This window comes from Schistocerca nitens, chromosome 1, assembly GCF_023898315.1.
Source record: "Schistocerca nitens isolate TAMUIC-IGC-003100 chromosome 1, iqSchNite1.1, whole genome shotgun sequence".
In the NCBI taxonomy this organism is placed as follows: Eukaryota; Metazoa; Arthropoda; class Insecta; order Orthoptera; family Acrididae; genus Schistocerca; species Schistocerca nitens.
Window position 1 is genome coordinate 1,131,147,398 of NC_064614.1, and position 22,565 is coordinate 1,131,169,962.

At 44.3% G+C, this 22,565-nt stretch overlaps 1 protein-coding gene across 1 annotated transcript in view; it reads left to right on the plus strand.

Moving 5' to 3' along the window:
• Positions 1 to 1,002: 1,002 nt before the first annotated feature.
• LOC126199381 (4-hydroxyphenylpyruvate dioxygenase) overlaps positions 1,003 to 22,565 on the plus strand; it is a 140,782-nt gene continuing 119,219 nt past the window's right edge. The window contains exon 1 of the mRNA XM_049936302.1: positions 1,003 to 1,142. Coding sequence (XP_049792259.1) covers positions 1,140 to 1,142 — 3 coding nt within the window. The 5' untranslated portion in view covers positions 1,003 to 1,139. The remainder of the gene's footprint in view (positions 1,143 to 22,565) is intronic.

Sequence of the window (22,565 nt, forward strand, 5' to 3'; positions counted from 1 at the left end):
CCCTCTGACCGAACACGCTGAGTTACCGTGCCGGCACCACTCAGCTACCGGGGAGCGGACGCTACTTTGACAAACACAGTATATAAGTCCTTTACATTAGGGAAATTTCCAGAGTATTTAAAACAGGCAAGATGTGTGCCTGTGCCAAAGAAAGTTAATTCAGAAGACATTGAGAAACCACCCAGGAGAGTCCCGCCGACCCAGCATGGGCTATTACATCGTTGCTCCACTTCAAATGCTGACAACGAGCTACAGCAAAATACTCCAGATTGTCAGTGGGTTGCCCTTTTTGTTTTGGTTGCCCTAGCAGCGTGCCACGGTTCTGCGACGGGGGGATTTCAGTATGTACCAGAACTACAGCCATGTACATGCAAATAAACAAAGTATTAAGTAACTTTATCGTATTCGGGGTGATGACTGAAACTTCGTGACTACCTCTGGTACGGTATGGTACTGAACTGGGGACCTAGAAACGATGGAGAGGCTTCGGCCCCGCCGTAGTCTCAGTGGTACACAACCCAACAATTGGCTACAGCAGTCCACTCACCCCTCCGCCGCCCCACACCAAACACAGGCTTATTGTGCGGTTCGGCCCCCAGTAGACCCCCTGGGAACATCTCACACCAGACGAGTGTAACCCCAATGTTTGGGTGGTAGAGTAATTATGGTGTACGCGTACGTGGAAAAAGTGTTTACGCAGCAATCGCCGACATGGTGTAACTGAGGCGGAATAAGGGAAACCAGTCCGCATTCGCCGAGGCAGGTGGAAAACCGCCTTAAAAACCATCCACAGACTGGCCGGCACACCGGACCTCGACACTAATCCGCCGGGCGCATTCTTGCCGGGGACCGGCGCGCCTTCCCACCCGGAAACTACCCCTGGTACTTGAGGATAAACAATGATGTGACATGGCTCCTTACCGAGAGTCAACAAGCAGAGTTTTCTCGGCGGCTCCGAGACGCGCACCACCTGTTGACGCGTTCCGCGGGTCACCTGGGCGACCTCGGCAGCCAGCGCGCTGGCCAATGGCGAGCGGAGAAACCGCCGAGCCTCCAGTCCGGGCGCCGCGGTTAAAAGACCGGCCGGCCACACCCCAATCAAAACACGACGCTCTGCAGCCAACCGAGCAACGCCGATCATGGTGAGTCCTCGCGTCGCTTACTGTTACCGCATTGCCCACCACACTTATCGCACGGACTATTATTTGAAGGCAGGCACCAGTAGTCGTCACATAATGTTATTCTTTGCATGCGATCGTCTTAAAGTACATAAACCAGATCTGCATAGACAGACTGCGAGCCACATTACAGTGCGAGGTGGAGTGTACTTCGTATCAATAACACACATTTTCTATCCTGTTGCATTGGCGTGTGGAGCGAGCGAGAACTGATAGTCTCTACGCCTCCACTTATCTTACCCTCGTTACTCGTACGCGAGATTCACTACGGCGGCAGCAAAAATATGGCAAAGTTTTCTAATTTAAGCAACCGGTTTTCTCAAGAACATCGTTGCCATTGTTATACATTTGCATGACTCCTCCTCACCTCACATTTAAGTGCCTGCTAGAGGGGTCATCGAATGACTTCGATGCTATTTATCTATCATCCCACTCCCGAACAGCGCAAAAAAAAAAAAAAAAAAAAAAAAAAAAAAAAAAAAACGGAAAATTCAATCTTTTCGTGCGAGCTCCCAGTTCTCTTATTTTATTGCAATGATCATTTCTCTCAGTGTAGGTGGGCGTCAACATAATATTTCGCATCTGGAGGAGGATGATGGTGACTGAAATTTTATGAAAAGATCCCGCCGAAACGAAAAACGCACTCGCGTATCATATTCGTGATACTCTCTCCCCTATTTCGCGATAATACAAAACAAACTGTCCTTTTCTGAACTTTTTCGATATCTGTCCTTTCGGGTAGCGATCCTATACTACACAGCAGTACTCTAGCACACGACAGACAAGCGAATTTGCTGCATCTTTTAAGTGTTGTGCCAATAAAACGAAGTCTCTGTTTCGCCTTAGCACATCCTCAATCCTAGGATTTTAGTTGAAGTGACAGCATTTAGATTTGTGCAATTTATCGTGTAGTCTAAACGTAACGAATTCCTCTAAATATTCATGTAGATGACCTGCCACTTCATTATTTAGGGTCAATTACCATTTTTCGCACCATACAGGTATCACGTCTAAATGATTTTGCAATTGCTTTTCATCTTCTGAAGACTTTACTAGACGGGAAATAACAGCATCATCTGTAAACTATTTAAGAGGGCTGCTCAGACTGTCTCCTAAATCATCTACATAGATTACGAACAACAGATGGTCTATAACACTTCCTTGGGGAACGCCAGGTATCACCTCTTTTTTACTCGATGACTTTCCGTCAGTTAATACGAACTGTCACCTTTCTGACAGAATATCACTAATCCAATCGCACAACTGAGACGACACTTCACAGGCACGCCATTTGATTAGAAGCCGCTTGTGAGAACGGTATCTGAGGCCTTCTGGAGATCAAGAAATATGAAATTAATTTGATATCCGCCGTCGATAATACTCATTATTTCATGAGAAGTTGCGTTCCACACGAGCTATATTTTATGAATCTCCGCTGACTATGTGTCAATGATCGTTTTCTTCGTGGTAACTCAAAATGCTAAATCTTCCAAATTCATTCGTTTATCGTGTTCCATAGATTCCATCACAAAGGAGAACCTTTAAGGATGTAGAACGAGTCAAAGCATAACTTACATTAGCATGAGAAAAAGACAGCATAGAAATTTATTCTGTATACTGTATTAAAAACAATAACCTATTACTATAATGCATAGTGCTATTCGCACTTATCTTTACATCTACATAAATTAGTCTCCCCTCCCCCCGCCCCCCCCCCCCCCCCGTCTCTTTATGTCTATACGTGAAGGATGATCTTAGTAATTACTGTAAGGATGTAGCTTTACAACAAATAGTGCTATTGATTCAAGGTAGCTAATTACCATAGGAACTGTGAGCATGAATTAAGGAACGTTGCAAGCGTTGATGATTTCGACGTCTGAATATTTCACAAATCATTTACTGGAACTTACGAGACATTTATGGGAGCTACTGCTGCTTAAGCTAATGAATAAAGAGTTCTTAGACCCCTCCCACCACCTCACATACATGAACCTAAATGAAAATTGAAAGAGAAACTAAAGACACCTTCGTCACAACTACACAGTTTATATCATTAATGTTTTTCCTTCCAAACATGTTTAGGGACACTCTTATTATAAGCTCTAGGTAATCCACAAAAGAATTGTTTAAAATTGGATTGTTTTACGCTCCTGATAGAAAAAATGAGTACAATCTCGAGGCTATTTGTCATCAGCATATTATTTACGTGTAAAGCACATTTTTAATTTCCCCAAGTTATTTTAAGAGACTAATTTTTCACATTTTCCAATCAACTCTTATCTAACTATTAAAGAAGGTTCTTGAAATTCCATGACTTTGAGACAAAAAAAAAATTAACCACGAAGGAAATTTTGCGAATGCGACGGAAATCGGTAGTTTTGATGTTCATACATAGACAAATGATTACAGTTTCAGAAAAATTCGATCATTTACTCAAGATAAAGAGCTACACAAATGGAGCAAATCAATAACGTGTTGCCGTCCGCTGTGACCGATCGGTTCTAGGCGCTTCAGTCCGGAACCGCGCTACTGCTACGGTCGCAGGTTCGAATCTTACCTCGGGCATGGATGTGTGTGCTGTCCTTAGGTTAGTTAGGTTTAAGTAGTTCTAAGTCTAGGGGAGTGATGTCCTCAGATGTTAAGTCCCATAGTGCCTAGAGTCATTTGAACCATTCAATAACGTGTTGCTCCACCTCTGACGCCTACAGAAGCAGATGTTCGTGTTGGAACTGAAAGACAGAGTTGTTGGATGTCCTTCTCACGGTCACTGTGCCAAATTATGTTCAACTTACGAGTTAGATTGTCAAAATCGCGAGCTGCTTGGACGCCCCTACCCGTAATTTTCCAAATATACTCTGTTTGGGAGAGATGCGGCGACCTTGCTGGCCAAGATAAGCTTTGGAAAGCACAAAGACAAGCAATAGAAACTTCCACCATGTGCAGGTGGGCATTATCTTGCTGAAATGTAAGCTCAGGATGGCTTGCCATCAAGGACAACAAAAAGGGGCGTAGAATATCATCGACGCACTGTTGAACTCTAAGGGAGCCGCAGATGACAACCAAAGCGGTCCTGCTATGAAAAGAAATAGCGTCCCAGACCATAAGTCCTGACTGCGGGCGACAGTCAGATCGGTAACCCACCGCTGTCATAGGCATCCCCAGACACGTTTTCGACATCGAATCTCATTGACTGGAGTAGAACTGTCTGCAGTGATGACTCCCTCTTCGAAATGAGCCCCGATGACCAGAGAAAACATGTCTGGAGACGCCTCAGACAGCGGTGGAATACCAACCTATCACCCACCATTCGGCCCGACAACCGGGAAGGATGATCTGCGACGCCATTTCTTTTCATAGTCGGACACCTGTCGTTGTTATCCGCGGAACGTTTACAGCACAGCGGTACTTCGACGATATTCCGTGCCCCGGTTTGTTGCCCTTCACGGCAAGCCATCCTCGGATAGGTTTCAGCACACGGCGTAAGTTTCTAGTGCGTGTCTTCGTGCTTGCAGGACTCTACCTTGGCCAGAAGGGCACCTGATCTCTCTCAAATTGAGTACATTTGGAGCATTATGGGTAGGACCTACCAACCAGCTCAGGATTTTCACAATTTGAAGCGCCAATTGGACAGAATTTGGCACTATATCCCTCTGGAGGACATCCCAACAACTCTATCAATCTATGCCAAGCCGAATAACCGCTTGCATAAGGGCCAGAGGTGGACCAACGTGTTATTAACTTGCTCAGTTTGTGAATCTTTTTCTCTTCGATAAATCATCCACTTTTTCTGAAATTGTAATCAACAGCACATGTACATCACATCAGCCGTTTTCCGTCGTATTCGGATAATTCCTTCGTGGTTCGTCTTCTTTTTGTCTTAGAGTGTACTTCGTTGTTTTTATGATTTCGTTTGTATGTTGCAGTAGCGTTTGCAGTTTGATTTAACAGTTTATTCATAAGTAACACTTTATGTTCTTATAGTGTTTAGAATGGCAAAGCATTTAAGAGAATGGACGTGGAATTATTAAACGGTAGGTTGGCTACCTATACGACACACTTTCGTAATATGTCAACCTGGCTGTTTCCTCTGCGGTATGATAGTTATTATAAGTTCGTCCTATTGCGTACGAAGCGCTTTATGCGAACTGTTTTATCGACATAACTAGTCAGCCTCCTTCGTACTGATGCTAAAAACTAATGTTAACGGTTTTGTTATCTGTTCGCAAACTGTAAGCGGTGTGTATATGCTTCAACGATTTAATAGCGTTTGCTGACGAGAGACGTGCGATTCCGCTGTAGTTGAGTCTACCTTCAAGTAACTATGTTTTAACTTAAATTTGGACGTTGTATAACAATTATTTTCTGTTTCGCATCTGCTTATCTGTACTGTCAGCCTGGATGGGCTGTAACATTGGGGATCTTACAGCACTTTGTTTGCTAAGAACTCCAGGTAATTTGAAGTGGAATTCTGATTAATGATTTGTAATGCACGTGTATATTAAGTCTGTGGCTGCTTACTTCTGTACAAATCTGACTGTACACCAGCTCTCATTACGTATGCAGGCGGTTCTCAGCTTACTTTCGTATCCTTGTTTATTGACAGAGCGTAGTGCAAAGCTGTCAACGCCTCAAGGAGATCGGGTGTTACGTAATCTTTGGTCTCAGGGTGTTCTGTTTTCACAGAACTTAATTCTCTTTCTCAAGTTTACGTCGACACGGTGGAGTCTCCTTAATGGACGTCCTCTAGATCAAATTCATCTCTGTCACAGGATAAATTATTTTCCTGCTTTGTCATCCTGAGATGAAACTTACAGATTTAATGAAACTGGCACTTTAGTGTAAGGCTTTTTTTATTTTTTATTTTTATATTTTTTTTACGCTTCACAGCTCTCTGCTTCCATGCTTGCCGGCGATCATGAACCATACGTACCATGGTCCATTCTCACTAGCAGTTTTTATCTCGTTTTTCCCTGCGCTGCATCTTTCTACGCCATGCTTCCTGATTCCGGTTCTCTCAGGTACTTCAGTACTTCATTCAACTATCCCTCCTTCCCTTTCTTCTTCTCCCAGAGTACCGCTCCTTATTAAATAATCCCTCGTCCTCTGTAAAACGGCAGAATGTTCCCTACAGAGTTATGTCTCCTGAGGTCCCATTATTGTCTAGCCTTGTTCATACCTAATCAGTACGCATATCATTCTCACAATTTATTGATCGCATATTCTCAGCTTCTCTCCATATTTCCTAATTGTGCTCCAACTTTATGACCGCTGCAGCATTACAATGTGCAGAACAGCAAAATAGACTGGACTCACTCTGGTCTAAACATTATCTCAACAAAACTATTAGATATTTAAATCATTATTTTTTCACTACTCCATTGATTCAGTTTCGATTGTTCCTCTATTACCTTCGTTTGTTGATAGTTCCATCAACCTTCTATTTGTTTCACTAATATTCAATATTTTTATTTAATCCTGTGTCAATTTGTGTTCCGTTTATCCATCCGTTCTTCGTATTTATTGATCGTGCTCTCATTAAATTACAATGCTTTCCAATTTTTTTTTATCTTTATCTCTTATTATCTTCTCCGAGATGAGGTAGAACAGAATTTAGAACGTTCCAAAACTTCTCTCTGACGCCAGTGCATTGTTTTGCGTTTATCTGATATGATTCCCTTTTTGTAACCCCTGTCGCCAGTTTTGTAAAGACCTGATCGCTACTGGTGTGGAGGCCGAGTCGCCACTGTTGTTACGGTAGGCCGAGTTTGTGAGTTCGTGAAACGGCTTCTGGTGCAGTACACCGCGGAGACAATTTATCCTTGCCACTATTGTACAGCTATGCCCCACAGTCAGGTAAAAGGATAGAAAAACGAAATTCTACAACACTCCAACAAATTACTAACAAAGTCACACAAATAAGTTAATAAGGTTTATTATCATTGTGACTTGTTGAAAATAAATCTGCAACACTGCATGTAATAGACCACAAAAAAGGCCGGGTAATGTAACATAAAAAAGGCCCCCAATGACTAAGTGCTAATAAGCGTAGGTAAACGTCACAGTACATAACAAATGCAATTTACAACAACTGTCTGTTCACTTCTAAGAGTTCACTGAACGACGTTCCCTGTCTAAGCGCTGGACGATTGTCTATAACCAAGTGGACGAGAGCTGCGCTTCTGTCTTCCGAGTAGGCTTCCGACCGTTGTCGTCCGGTCATTGGCAGATTGTACTCGGCCGGCAATTAGCCGAGGCGATGACGATATCTTCATCCTCACCGCCGCCCGTGGCGCTGGTGGAGTCTCTATGGCACTGGCACCAGCTTGCATTTTGCGCCTATGGTTCTTTTGCCCTGGCTGTGTCTTTTTCAGACGACACAGCACCCCGAATCTTTAACTTTTCCTTGGCCGATTTTGGTGTCTACAGTAATTCATCAGCGCTTTCAGTGTTTTATTGAACTCCATCCCCCACCTGCCTCGTATCATTTGGACTCTACAAACCAAATCGTTTCCTCAACACAGTCTCCGTAGAGTTCATTCAGACTTGTTGTTGTTGTTGTGGTCTCCAGTCCGAAGATGGTTCGATGCAGCTCTCTATTCTACTCTATCCTGTACAACCCTCTTCATCTCTGAATAACTACTGCAACCTACAGCCTTTCGAATTTGCTTAATGTCTTACTCCTGGCTCCCTCTATAATTTTTACCACCCCCCCCCCCCACACACACTTCCCTCCACTATTAAACTGGTAATCCATTGATGTCACAGAATGTGTTCTATCAATTGATACCCTCTTCTAGTCAGGTTGTGCCCCAAATTTCTTTTCTCCCTAATTCTGTTCATTACCTCCTCATTAGTTACATGACATACAAATCTAACCTTCTAATAAGGACTATATTCACTGAAGCGCCAAAGAAAAAGGTATAGGCATGCGTATTCAAATACAGAGATACAGGGTCTTTCAAAAATGACCGGTATATTTGAAACGGCAATAAAAACTAAACGAGCAGCGATAGAAATACTCCGTTTGTTGCAATATGCTTGGGACAACAGTACATTTTCAGGCAGACAAACTTTCGAAATTACAGTAGTTACAATTTTCAACAACAGATGCCGCTGCGGTCTGGGAAACTCTATAGTACGATATTTTCCACATATCCACCATGCGTAGCAATAATATGGCGTAGTCTCTGAATGAAATTACCCGAAACCTTTGACAACGTGTCTGGCGGAATGGCGTCACATGCAGATGAGATGTACTGCTTCAGCTGGTGAATTGTTTCTGGATTCTGGCGGTACACCTGGTCTTTCAAGTGTCCCCACAGAAAGAAGTCACAGGGGTTCATGTCTGGCGAATAGGGAGGCCAATCCACGCCGCCTCCTGTATGTTTCGGATAGCCCAAAGCAATCACACGATCATCGAAATATTCATTCAGGAAATTAAAGACGTCGGCCGTGCGATGTGGCCGGGCACCATCTTGCATAAACCACGAGGTGTTCGCACTGTCGTCTAAGGCAGTTTGTACCGCCACAAATTCACGAAGAATGTCCAGATAGCGTGATGCAGTAATCGTTTCGGATCTGAAAAATGGGCCAATGATTCCTTTGGAAGAAATGGCGGCCCAGACCAGTACTTTTTGAGTATGCAGGGACGATGGGACTGCAACATGGGGATTTTCGGTTCCCCATATCCGCCAGTTCTGTTTATTGACGAAGCCGTCCAGGTAAAAATAAGCTTCGTCAGTAAACCAAATGCTGCCCACATGCATATCGCCGTCATCAATCCTGTGCACTATATCGTTAGCGAATGTCTCTCGTGCAGCAATGGTAGCGGCGCTGAGGGGTTGCCGCGTTTGAATTTTGTATGGATAGAGGTGTAAACTCTGGCGCATGAGACGATACGTGGACGTTGGCGTCATTTGGACCGCAGCTGCAACACGGCGAACGGAAACCCGAGGCCGCTGTTGGATCACCTGCTGCACCAGCTGCGCGTTGCTCTCTGTGGTTGCCGTACGCGGTCGCCCTACCTTTCCAGCACGTTCATCCGTCACGTTCCCAGTACGTTGAAATTTTTCAAACAGATCCTTTATTGTATCGCTTTTCGGTCCTTTGATTACATTAAACCTCCGTTGAAAACTTCGTCTTGTTGCAACAACACTGTGTTCTAGGCGGTGGAATTCCAACACCAGAAAAATCCTCTGTTTTAAGGAATAAACCATGTTGTCTACAGCACACTTGCACGTTGTGAACAGCACACGCTTACAGCAGAAAGACGACATACAGAATGGCGCACCCGCAGACTGCGTTGTCTTCTATATCTTTCACATCACTTGCAGCGCCATCTGTTCTTGAAAATTGTAACTACTGTAATTTCGAAAGTTTGTCCGCCTGAAAATGTACTGTTGTCCCAAGCATATTGCAACAAACGGTGTATTTCTATCGCTGCTCGTTTAGTTTTTATTGCCGTTTCAAATATACCGGTCATTTTTGAAACACCCTGTATGTAAACAGGCAGAATAGTGCGCTGCGGTCGGCGACGGCTGTATAAGACAACAAGTGTCTGGCGCAGTTGTTAGATTGGTTAACTGCTGTTGCAATGGCAGGTTATCAAGGTTTAAGTGAGTTGGAACTTGGTGTTATAGTCGGCGCACGAGCGATGGGAGACAGCATCTCCGAGGTAGCGGTGAAGTGGGGATTTTCCTGTACGCCCAATTCAGGAGTGTACTGTGAATGTCAGAAATCCGGTAAAACATCAAATCTCCGACATCGCTGCGGTCGGAAAAAGATCCTGCAAGATCGGGATCAACGACGACGGAAGAGAATTGTTCGGCGTGACAGAAGTGCAACTCTTCCGCAAATTGATGCAGATTTCAGTGTTGGGACATCAAAAAGTGTCAGCGTGCGAACCATTCAACGAAAGATCATCGATGTGGGCTTTCTCAGCCGAAGGCCCATTTGTGTACCCTTGATGATTGCACGACCCAAAGCTTTACGCCTCGACTGGGTCCGTCAACACCGACATTGGACTGTTGATGACTGGAAACATGTTGCCTGGTCGGACAAGTTTCGTTTCAAATTGTATCGAGCGGATGGACGTGTTCGGGTATGGAGACAACCTCATGAATCCATGGACTCTACATGTTAGCAGGGGACAGCTCAAGCTGGTGGAGGCGTTTGCAGTTGCAGTCATATGGGACCCCTGATATGTCTAGATACGACTCTGACAGGTGACACGTACGTAAACATCCTGTCTGATCACCTGCATCCATTCATGTCCATTGTGCATTCCGACGGACTTTGGCAATTCCAACGGGACACTGAGACACCCCACACGTTCAGAATTGCTACAGAGTGGCTCCAGGAACATTCTTCTGAGTTCAAACACTTCCGCTTCCGCTGGCCACTAAACCCCTCAGACATGACCATTATTGAGCATATCTGGGATCCCTTGCAACGTGCTTGTCAGAAGAGATCTCCGCCCCCTCGTACTCTAACGGATTTATGGACAGCGCTGCAGGATTCATGGTATCAATTCCCTCCAGCACTAATTCAGGGATTAGTCGAGTCCATGCCACGTCGTGTTGCGGCACTGCGGCACTTCTATGTGCTCGGGAGCGCCATACACGATATTAGGCACGTGTACCAGTTTCTTTGGCTTGTGGGGCGGCGAATGGAGAAAAATAATTGTTTACTGTATAAAGTTTGAATGTAAAATCAGTTCCTGGCATTTAGAATGTTATTTATGCTGTCTTTCGCCGTTCTCAACACTGGCTCTCTAATTACACTTTAGCAACCAGAAAGTGATTTAACAAAACGTGAAGCCTGTAATTAGAATTCCTAGTGCCCACTTCATCTGAGAATACAATTATAGCTGCAGCTTATAAGTCTGAAGAAATTAGGAGATTGTCCGGGATTTATAATCAAAAACGATTTTCCAAAATAGTTGAGTATATTCTGAAAGTCACAAATGAAAAAACACAAGTATCCATACAACCTAACTAACAGAGCAGTTCAGAGTCTAATGCGCTGATGCAACTATAAATGTCCGAATAAAATGTTAAAATGAATGCTCGCCATAATTTGATGAAAATATTTCATCAAACGCCACGCTAAATAATTGGTAGAATGTCTGTCCCACGACGGCACGTGAAAATACGACAATACGCAAACTGAAGCTAGATAATGAAAATCATCCCAGAATTAACACTTCACCTGAAATGATTCCATGGTTACGCGTATCTCTAGTAACTTAATACGGCATCCGAGGCTGTTTGTAGCAGTGATACCGGCGCGACGCGACTCCCGACACAGATGGCGTGTTATTCAGCGTCTGGAGAGAACTGGGGCCTTGCTTCCTCGCGCAGCGTTCTTATATATAAAGCCGCGGTGCGGACGGCTAAGGGAACGCCTGATCAAATCGGCTCTCCCGACTAGCCGCTGGGCTACTAATGCACCACTTTAAGTTACCTAATAAATCTTAGCTTCTCTTGCTGATGGCCGATGAAGCTCTTAATTTAAATGTGCATTCAGCACGCAGGTAAGTATTGATAATAAAATTTTGACGTGGCTAAGTTAAATAATTTGGGCGAGAGAATTAATTTAATTACACTGCACGCAGTAGATGAGCTCTGAACTGGCCCTTTGGAGATACGCTATCGCTATAATTTTATAGGTATTCAAATGAAACTTTTCACATCTTCATAGTTATAGCGGATCTCCAACCTATTTAAATCTAAACATCTTAGCCTTATTTATTAGCCTACTTAATCTATCTTGCTTCCTTAAGTTTTGAGACGAAAACCAGAAAATCATGAATTTCCACTAAAATCTTAATTTGTGAAATCCAAAGTCCTGTTTTTATTAAATTATTATGAAAGATGAATCTAAATATAAATTTTGAAGTCTCTAGCTCTTTTCTGTTGCGCCAATGATTTTTACAGAAAAACGTCCAAATTTCGAAAATGGCTAAAGTTATCGAACTGATATTCAACACACATAATTTAGTATTACTCGTGACATGCTAGAAAAGTTTTAGGTTATTTGCTTGATTTTTAAAGTATTGCGCAACATTTATGACGTCAGAGCTAGTTACAGCAGACTGGCTGGCACACAATGGAAAGACTGATGTGAATTTACTACAGCGTGAGTAGGCTGCTTCCCTACAGGCTCTTCATTGTAGATTATACAAAAGCAGTACGACAGGCTAACAAAAAAATCCAATAAATTCATTGTCTTTAAAAATAATGGAAGATTAGGGTCTTACATCCCGTCGACGACGATTTTATTAGAGGAAGTGTGTCGTATTTAAAGTAACCACCCAGGCATTCACCTTAGTCGATACAGAAAAACACGGAAAAATAAACGTGGATGTGTAGATGGAAATTTAATCTCTGGTCTTACCTTGCCTGGCCACTGTGACATCTCCTGTTGTCACTTTCTTTTGGATGATTGTTTGCAAAGTGATTTTGTACTCTTGTTTGGCAGTTATAAGCAGCGTCAAAGATACATTCCTGGCTGCCACGAAGTTGCATATTTGTCACCTCCTACCTCTTTTCTCTCACTGTCATAACCATTTCCTTCTGCACTCGTTATTTATTGACTGTCGTCATGATACTGAAGACAACAACAACTCCAAGGAGACCGGGCTTATGATGCAACTTGCTATCACGTGAGTTATGATTAAATAGCCGGCTGACAGCTGAATGCACACCTGTACAACATGCTGCAGTATCATTTGCTTCTGGCATCAATGCCAAGTCAACGTATCACTCATACTCCAAGGGTCTTCGGTTCGTAGGTGATAGTAAATTTCATTCAGGGTAATAAATATCAGACGGCTGCTGATTTGGTGAACAGTAACGATGAGCCAGTAAGCTGCTTATAGTGATTAGTTGGCTAGTGCTGAGGTAAGGAATTTCTTCATAATTTCTTACAGGGTTTTCCTGTTACATATTTCGAACAGTAACCGCGCGAACCCAGCAAAACTGAGGCTTTCCTGCCCTTTGTCACGTACTGAGATAGTCATCAGTACTTGTCGAATCTCTGCACGTGTCTGTACTGTGCAAGCTACTCTTCGGCCTCGTTGGCTGTGGTCATTCTGCAATGTGAAATAAGGCTACGATTTCAGGTAGATATGTTGTTGAAGTAACTATAATTTGTGTTAGTAAAAAAATAGATGCCTCAGTTCGTGCATTAAGAAAAAATAGCAGTATTTCAACGAAACATAACATATTGGAATGAGGAAGAAGTTATTTCGCTCAATTCGGAGGTATAGGCTGTGTTGATCATCATACGCAAAATTTCAGAACATGGCTTTAATTTATCGCAACGATCGCTGCATGCAGACTTCTACGGAATTCATTTCAAGTAGCGGTGCGGGCGGATGATTCTAATGGATTCTCGAGACGTAACATATGCTTGCACGAAAGATGCAGGGCTCTGTTTTCCAGAAGGTAAACTGACGAAACTTTGAAAGGTCCACAGGACTCAATGGCACGTAAATAAAGCGGGACGTAGTAACTGACAAACAATATACACTTAGATCTACTTCTGTATTTGGAGTGGTGCACACGCATATCCACAACAAGAGAGGTGCCGCAGTGGTTAAACAACTGGACTCTCTTCCGGACGGACCGGAACCAAATCCTCGTCTGGTCTTCTAAATTTAAGTTTTCTGTGCTTTCCGTAAATCGCTTAAACGGTTTTCTTGAAAAGGATACAATCTAATGCTTCCGCTGTCCTTGTCAAAGCCGAGTTTATGCTCCGTATCTGATGACAACGCCGACGATGGAAAGTTAAGCTCTAACTTTCCCTGCTCTTTGAGACTAACCAGCAGAGAGTAAGCGGTTGTTTTCACACGTTTGTAATAGCAGATTACTTATCCTTTAATTTTATGACGTTTTACCATACTATCACAGACTATCAGAGGCAAAATCCAACAACTCTTTGATATCTTACGTTAGTTACACCACATATGAGAATAGTTTTCCTTGAATCCAACTCCTGGAATTTATTTTTGCAAGAAATTAAGTATCATTTTAATTTATCACTGCCTAACATACACTTCGCAGTTAAACGGGGAACGTTTATTTTCCTTTCGTAGTTCATTTCTCTCCAATCACCTGTATAATTCGAAGCTACTATTTGGACTGGCGAAATTCAAGTTTCTATGGAGCTTTTCGGCAGCCCGGGTAACAATATCTGTCCCCAACCTCACCTCCCCCCCTCCAGCGGATCCATTAACTATTCGATAGTGTCTAGTCCCCTCCCGAACACCACATGGCTAGTACTGGCTAAGACGACAACTAACTGACGCCTGTAAAAAAAAACGTATCTTTCTATGATCCTGTTGGAGGCAGTTCCTATGCAAGAGTAACTACTTGTCAAAACCCTTACATGAACCACTTGTAAATACACCACATCAAAAAAAGTTTTGCATCACCCCGGTTCTGACTGTTCAGAGATGCCACCCGGCCAAAGGTGTCAACAGCTATGCATGAGCAGCGCATATTAGACGGAGAGGGTCCGACAGCTGATCAGTTCCACTCATTCCACCAGGAAGGAGGTACACGGCTCGTGTCGTCTGTAGTTCAACCATGCCTAGACGGTCAATACCACGGTTCGAACGTGTCCGCGTTGTTACTTTGTGCCAGGAAGGGCTCTCAACAAGGGAAGTGTCCAGGCGTCTCGGAGTGAACCAAAGCGATGTTGTTTGGACATGGAGGAGATACAGAGAGACAGGAACTGTCGATGACATACCTCGCTCAGGCCGCCCACGGGCTACTCCTGCAATGGATGACCGCTACCTACGGATTATGGTTCGGAGGAACCCTGACAGCAACACCACCATGTTTTGAATAATGCTTTTCGTGCAGCCACAGGATGTCGTGTTACGACTCAAACTGTGCGCAATAGGCTGCATGATGCGCAACTTCACTCCTGACGTCCGTGGCGAGGTTCAGGAGACCATGCATCGCGGTACAGATGGGCCCACCAACATGCCGAATGCACCGCACGGGATTGGCATCACATTCTCTTCACCGATGAGTGTCGCATATGCCTTCAATCATACAATCGTCGGAGACATGTTTGGAGGCAACCCGGCCAGGCTGAACGCCGTAGACACACTGTCCAGTGAGTGTAGCAAGGTGAAGATTCCCTGCTGTCTCGGGATGGCAGTATGTGGGACCGACGTACGCCGCTGGTGGTCATGGAAGGCGCCGTAACGGCTTTACTATACCTGAATGCCATCCTCTGACCAATAGTGCAACCATATTGGCAGCATATTGTCGAGGCATTCGTCTTCATGGTCGACAATTCGCGCCCCAATCTTGCACACCTTGTGAATGGCCCGCATCTCGTGGTCGTGCGGTAGCGTTCTCGCTTCCCACGCCCGGGTTCCCGGGTTCGATTCCCGGCGGGGTCAGGGATTTTCTCTGCCTCGTGATGGCTGGGTGTTGTGTGCTGTCCTTAGGTTAGTTAGGTTTAAGTAGTTCTAAGTTCTAGGGGACTTATGACCACAGCAGTTGAGTCCCATAGTGCTCCGAGCCATTTTTGAACCTTGTGAATGACTTCCTTCAGGATACCAATATCGCTCGACTAGAGTGGCCAGCATGTTCTCTAGACATGAACTCTATCGATAAATTGAAAAGGGCTGTTTATTGACTACTCTGAGGGATCTACGCCGAATCGCCGTTGAGGAGTGGGACAATCTGGACAAACAGTGCCTTGATGAACTTGTGGATAGTATGCCACGATGAATACAGGCATGCGTCAGTGCAAGAGGACGTGCTACTGGGTATTAGAGGTACCGGTGTGTACAGCAATCTGGACCACCACCTCTGAAGGTCTCGCTGTATTGTGATACCTAATGCAATGTGTGGTTTTCATAAGCGATAAAAAGAGTGGAAACGTTGCACAGGTTCCGGAACTCTCGGAACCGAGGTGATGCAAAACATTTTTTTAAGTGTGTAAATCGTTGTTTTGCACATTATCGAATGTAAATTACTGAAGGATGTTGATTAGACACTAAGAAATCCGGTTCAAGAATGATTTCTTTGGTCAGCAAGAGACGGTTACAGAGGTTGTCTTTGTACACTAGTGTCACACATTACGCTCTTTACTGGAAGACTAAACTTTTAGTATATGGAACATGTTTTCACAGATGAGTTCAGAAACTCTCCCTTGCTCTCACATCACGTAAGAACAGCAGCGATAAAATTAGAATGATTGAAGGCACACAGACAATTGCCTTATATCGCACTATCCAACTTGCGCTAGAATATTGCTATGGGTGCGAAATCACAACATCCCCTTATCTGTCAAAATAATTTTCAGGCAAGGCACTGCGAACAACATTCCAAAAATCCCTGTCTCCGGAACCAGTTTTCATTACATGACTTTCCAATTTTACAGGGTGAAGCAAATAAAAGTGGCCTGGGGAACAGAGTTCCAGGTACAAAGAAACACAACAGAGGAAAGGAAATAAAGTAGTAACCTGACTATAACAGACGTTGAAAGTGACTATCATTCATCGCTTGGCACTTCTGGGGGGATCGAAGCTGGGCTGCTGGAATTGCTGCAGTCACATCCGAAATGTTCTGCTGCAGTTCTTGGAGATTATGAGGGTTATTGCCATACACCTTAGACTTGAGGGCTCCGCACACAAAATAATCGCACACTGAATGATTAGGTGATCTAGGTAGCAAGCTAAACCCGCGACCAGACTGACCTCTGCTAACAACTCTGTCAGGCGTGAAGACTGTGTAAATGTGGTCCAAGGTTTGGCTAGCAGTACGGGCAGTTGCTCTCTCCTTTTGGAAGTAACTGTACGTCTTTTCCTTGTCCTTAATGCTGCCAAAAATTCACATCCAATCGTATCCACTACTCCACGCCACTTTTATTTGCCCCACCCCGTATAACAGGCAAGTTGAAGTCTTCTCTACTACAATAACATGATCAGGAAATTTAAGCGTGATGTTCTCCAAGTTTTCTCTGGAGCGCTCTGCGACTACAGTTTCTAAAGCAGGTGGTCTATAAAAGCATACAATTACCATTTTTGACCCAACTTTGATGCTTCACATTTTGAATATGTAATAATATCACTGCATACTATAGAATTTTTTTAGGAAATAAAAAAGCCGCCGCCATTGTCTTCTAGCCTATCCTTGCTATCTGAATTTAGGATTTCATTTCCGGTTTCAGCGAGCTTTCTGTTCCTAATACCATGTAGCTTTTTTGCTTATATTAACTGATGCTAATTCTCGGACCTTAGGAAGAACGATCGTGCAGTTTACTAACGCCACATTAACACTGGCCCTTTCCGATCAGCAAGGATGAACATTCTCCTCTGAGAGTGATGTAGCTGACCTATCTCAGATTTCTGCAGACAGTTCATCGTCGCCCCTATGCTCTTCTAACCTAAAAACTCTCCTTGTACACGCGCCACACATAATCTGCTTCCTTTGTTAGTGACATATTGAAGGGTGGCTTACAATTTTCCATGACAGCGGTCGAGAAATTCGCATCTGAGATCGTGGCAGAATCGTTTGGGCCTCTGGTTTCTTCAACTCGGTTCTCCACTAGAGGACTGGGATCGATTCTGGATACAACGCTGCAAATAGTGAGCTGTGCTTGCCTTCATCAGTCCAACCAACCATCGAAAGGAACCAGGCATGGTCTCACAGCTGGCGAGTATTATTCGTGCCGACATCAGCAATGATTTGCATCCGGTTGGACATAGTGTTCTCAATAGCCGCCGGCACGGCATTCTTCTCATCTCGGACGAGATCTCCCAGTAACATGCGCAGTGCACAGTGGCTATTTTTTTACCGATCTGCCTGCTGCCGCGCAGAGGGGCTCCATTACCGACTAACGTTGCAGATGACAGTGATCAGCATACCCACCTGCTGCCCCCGACAAAACTTAACAGTCAAATCCCGTTCTGGACCAGATATGTTATCAGTAAAAGGCAGCGCCTCATAACTGTTGCGGGTGTAAGTCGAGAGCCGTGCGGCCAGTTTCCACATTCGCCTTCGGTCCAGACATACGCAATACTACTACTGCCCGCCACTCAACCTGAAACTAACCGGTCAGACGTTACGTATCTGGAGACGCAGTGACCACAGGTTTTCAAGGGGATTCTAACAGCACCATAGGTGTCGCAACTTTCGGCACTGATTCCCTAGGTTCAAGGCCTGTTCAAGGCCCAAGCTAACGCAAGTGGCTGGTTGGATCGTTTTCTAACAGTCTGCATAGAGTTCGTCTGTGATATGATGCGGGTACCAGCCCGGTATTTACCTAGTTGGATGTGGGCAAAAAAAAAAAAAAATAAAAAAAAAAACGGCTTGCTGGCTCACCCACCAGCCGTCGTCGTTAATCCACGAAGTGGATTCGAACCGAGGCATATTTGCTTCCCGAATCCCGGAAGCAGCACCTTAACGCGCTCGGTTATCCGGGCGGGGTCAGAGAAAACTTGGAGAATATCACGGGTACATTTTCTGATCATGTTATTGTAATTCGGAAGACTTTAACCTGCCAGCTATAGAACTAGATTCATGCAACGAAAACTAATACAGGAGACGGGGATTTGTATAAGGTTGTACTGAATCTCATGTCTGAAAATATTCCCAGTAGAGAATGGGCTGCTGTGATTTCGCGCATACCGTGTATAGGCAACAAACTGTAATATTGATTGGCGACTCCATGGAGTGCTGTGTGCACAACGACCATATATGTTAAATTAAAAGGAAGGTCGGCGTTGGCCGTAATATTGATGTTTTATTGATAGCAGAATCGATTTTCGATCACATGGTGATCATCTTCAATGCTGTACAAACTAAACTCAGACACTGGTATCAAGCGCGGGTTCAGCCGAGCGGTCTGGGGCGCTGCAGTCATGGGCTGTGCGGCTGGTCCCGGCGGAGGTTCGAGTCCTCCCTCGGGCATGAGTGTGTGTGTTTGTCCTTAGGATAATTAAGGTTAAGTAGTGTGTACGCTTAGGGACTGATGACCTTAGCAGTTAAGTCCCATAAGATTTCACACACATTTGAACATTTTTGAACTGGTATCAAGTTATCAATAACCAAAACTGAGAAGCGATCACAATAACTCAGTGATCGCTTCTCAGTTTTGGTTATTGATAACTTGATACCAGTGTCTGAGTTTAATTTGTACAGCACTGAAGATGCTATGAATAAAACATCAATATTACGGCCAACGCTGAACTCCCTTTTAATTTAAAGTGTAATATCTGTAAACAGTGTGTATCGTAATTAGTAGCGAAAACTGACACGGGTGAATGTGTACAATGACAGAAGCAAAGCCGTTGCAGTAACCGTACTTCTGCAAACAGAGTAGAAGTTGGCGGTGTGTGGTTACCAGCGCCAATGCTTTCAGTTTGAAATATTGTCATCGTTAGTATAAATGTATTTAAAATATAAACTCTTCTATTATGTCCTCATCTAACTGGGTTCTAATTTCTCCGAACACTTAGCTTAGCAAGAAATAATATACTACTTTGCACGTTACATGTTGCAGTTTACTGGTGAGTTTTCTTCACATGTAACATACAAGTTACTCACTTTAACAGTGTCTTATGCTTCACAATTCAACATAAAATTAGATTATATTTTTCGTATTTCTGTCCCATTTTTTCCATGGAAGGTGAGTATTTGTCAATTATAGAATTAAAAAGTCCCATTATTAAACTAGAAAGATAACAGAAATTTCATATTTTCACTCTTTCGTTTCAGTTTAATAGATAGCACAATAGGTCTAGTTTTTCCTCCTTTCATTAAAAACTTTTTAAGATCTCAGGAATTACTTAAGATGAGATAAAGTGTGTTTTTTTTATATTTAGCACTGGTACAAGATTCGGAAATTCATTTCTGTTACAGAGGAATGTCAATGTAGTTCTTATTATAGAAGAAAAAACAACCCATTTCCACGACCACTACACACAGATTTATTTTCACATGTCTTACCAAGCGCCGGAGCAAAGCCAGCTAATGTGTGGAGGTGTCAACTGATAGCTCGCTTCAGAGGAAAAATATTCTCCAACCGGTACTGTCTAGGTCGCTACAGCTTAGGAGTAGCTCTGATCTTTTCTTTGCGTCACGTCTCAGTTTTCTTGGTCTCTGCAGAGGATGTCCCGAACCTTTAGGCGCAAAATTACACAGATGCTACGCTAGCGGCTAGAGGACTTTAAACGGCATAATTTGAGGAACCAATCCTCAATATTATTCAGTCTGCACATTGAGCAGGCAGTTAAGGAAATCTGGTGTCCGCACAGTCCGCCGTCTCCCTGCGCGCCGGCCGGAGTGGCCGTGCGGTTCTAGGCGCTGCAGTCTGGAGCCGAGCGACCGCTACGGTCGCAGGTTCGAATCCTGCCTCGGGCATGGATGTGTGTGATGTCCTTAGGTTAGTTCAGTTTAATTAGTTCTAAGTTCTAGGCGACTGATGACCTCAGAAGTTAAGTCACAAAGTGCTCAGAGCCATTTGAACCATTTCTCCCTGCGCGTTCGTCTGTTGAAAGGAACCATGATCACACAGACCCCCAAAATGGGCTCGAAATGTTGTGTGATATGGTTGTTGTCTGTGAGCGTGCTTATTGTGGTATAGCCATGCTACCTCTGGACCGTTTTCATACGCTTGGGCGTACACAAACACCATCTCGGCTTATTCCCGACATGAATACCGGGCAATTCTGCTGCTTACAGTACGCTGCAGTAATCACACAGCTTGCGACACACAATGGACACGCGGCACGTGGTCAGAGGAACTCCCGTTCGTCAGCGCCATCTACCGAGGCAAAAATGCATTTTTTTTCCTTTATTGGATTTCGATTCCCCCGAAGGGGGCGGGTCGGCAACAGCTTAGTACGCTGCTCTCCAGCCTACAGAATTTTTAAAACATAAGAAGATAAGAAACAATAAAAGCAGGCGATAAAACGGTGACGTAAATTGCAAAATGGCGGAAAATTGTGGAAAGTTAAAACATAAAACAAATGGTGGGGGATGATAATAAAATACACAGGAAGCAGGCAGGGAAAATAGTAGAGAGACAATTAAAAAAACATGGCGACAGTCTGGTTTCTGTTCGCAAGAGATATAAAAATCACACACAGCGACAGTATGATATCCGTTTGCAACACTTCTGAAAAGACGCACAGCACTTAACAGTCACTGGAAACACTGCACTAAAAAGGCGGCATGAAGATTACACACCACAGGCAAGGGCAGATGGGGCGGGGGGGGGGGGGACCTGGACAGACGAGGTGGGGAAAATGGGGGGGGGAGAAGAGGAAAAACGAAAGGGGGGGGGGACAGAGGGAGAGGACTCGGAAGGGGGGAGCAGAGCAGTTGCGAGAGGGAATGGGGAAAGGCAGAGGAATGAAACGCAAAAGGACTCGGGGGAGAGAAGGGTGGCTGAGAGAGGGTAGGTGGGTAAAAAACAGGATGTAAGGGGGAAAGAGGGAACCTGGGAAAAGGACAGAGGATAGGAGGGATAAATGGAGGAGAGAGCGCATCATCCAGGAGGGGGAGTTGACAAAAGCCACCTTGGGAAAGGAGATGAAGGGTGTAGAGATGGAGGTTAGGGGGACACAACAGTAAAGGTGCAGCAGAGGGTGGGGGTTGGAGAGGAGAGCAGCAACCAGAGGATGAGGGGGATCAAGGCAGCGGGAGGTGTAGAGTATGAAGATATGTTTGAGGAATAGGAGCAGATGGGGGAAAGGAATCAGGTAGTAGAGGATCCGCGAGAGGGACGGGAGGTGTTTAGGGAAGGCGAAGCAGAGTGCATGGCCCTCGAGGATCTGGAGGGACTTATAGAATTTAGGCGGTGGGGGTGGATATCCAGGCGGGACTGGCATAACAGAGGATGGGACAGATTAAGGATTTGTAGGTGTGGAGGATGGTAGAGGGGTTCAACCCCCATGTCTGGCCAGAGAGGAGTTTGAGGAGCTGGAGGCCATTGTGGGCTTTGGATTGGATAGAGCGGAGATAAGGGATTCAGGTGAGGTGACGGTCAATGGTGAGACCAAGGTAGGTGAGGGTGGGGAACGATGCATTTCTGGACACATGTTCATAAGACTGTTCTTCCTCCATTTCCAATCAGGACTCAGTCCCTGAAGTTTTTCGGTTTTATTAATATTCACCCTGTATTGGTTCTATTTCCCAAGTCCACCGACATATTTCCAGTTTTTCGCAGCATGTACGCTTATCTTCTACTGTCTCTTCTAGACTGCAGTTTCGGCACATGGAGACTCAGCATAGACCTATTTTGTAAAGTTCGCTATTAGCAGTGATTTTCCGGCGAAGCAAATTATGTCTCTGTGCGCGCAGTTGAAGTGTTTAGCGGATTGTACAAGTTTTCCCACATTTTTCTTCCAAT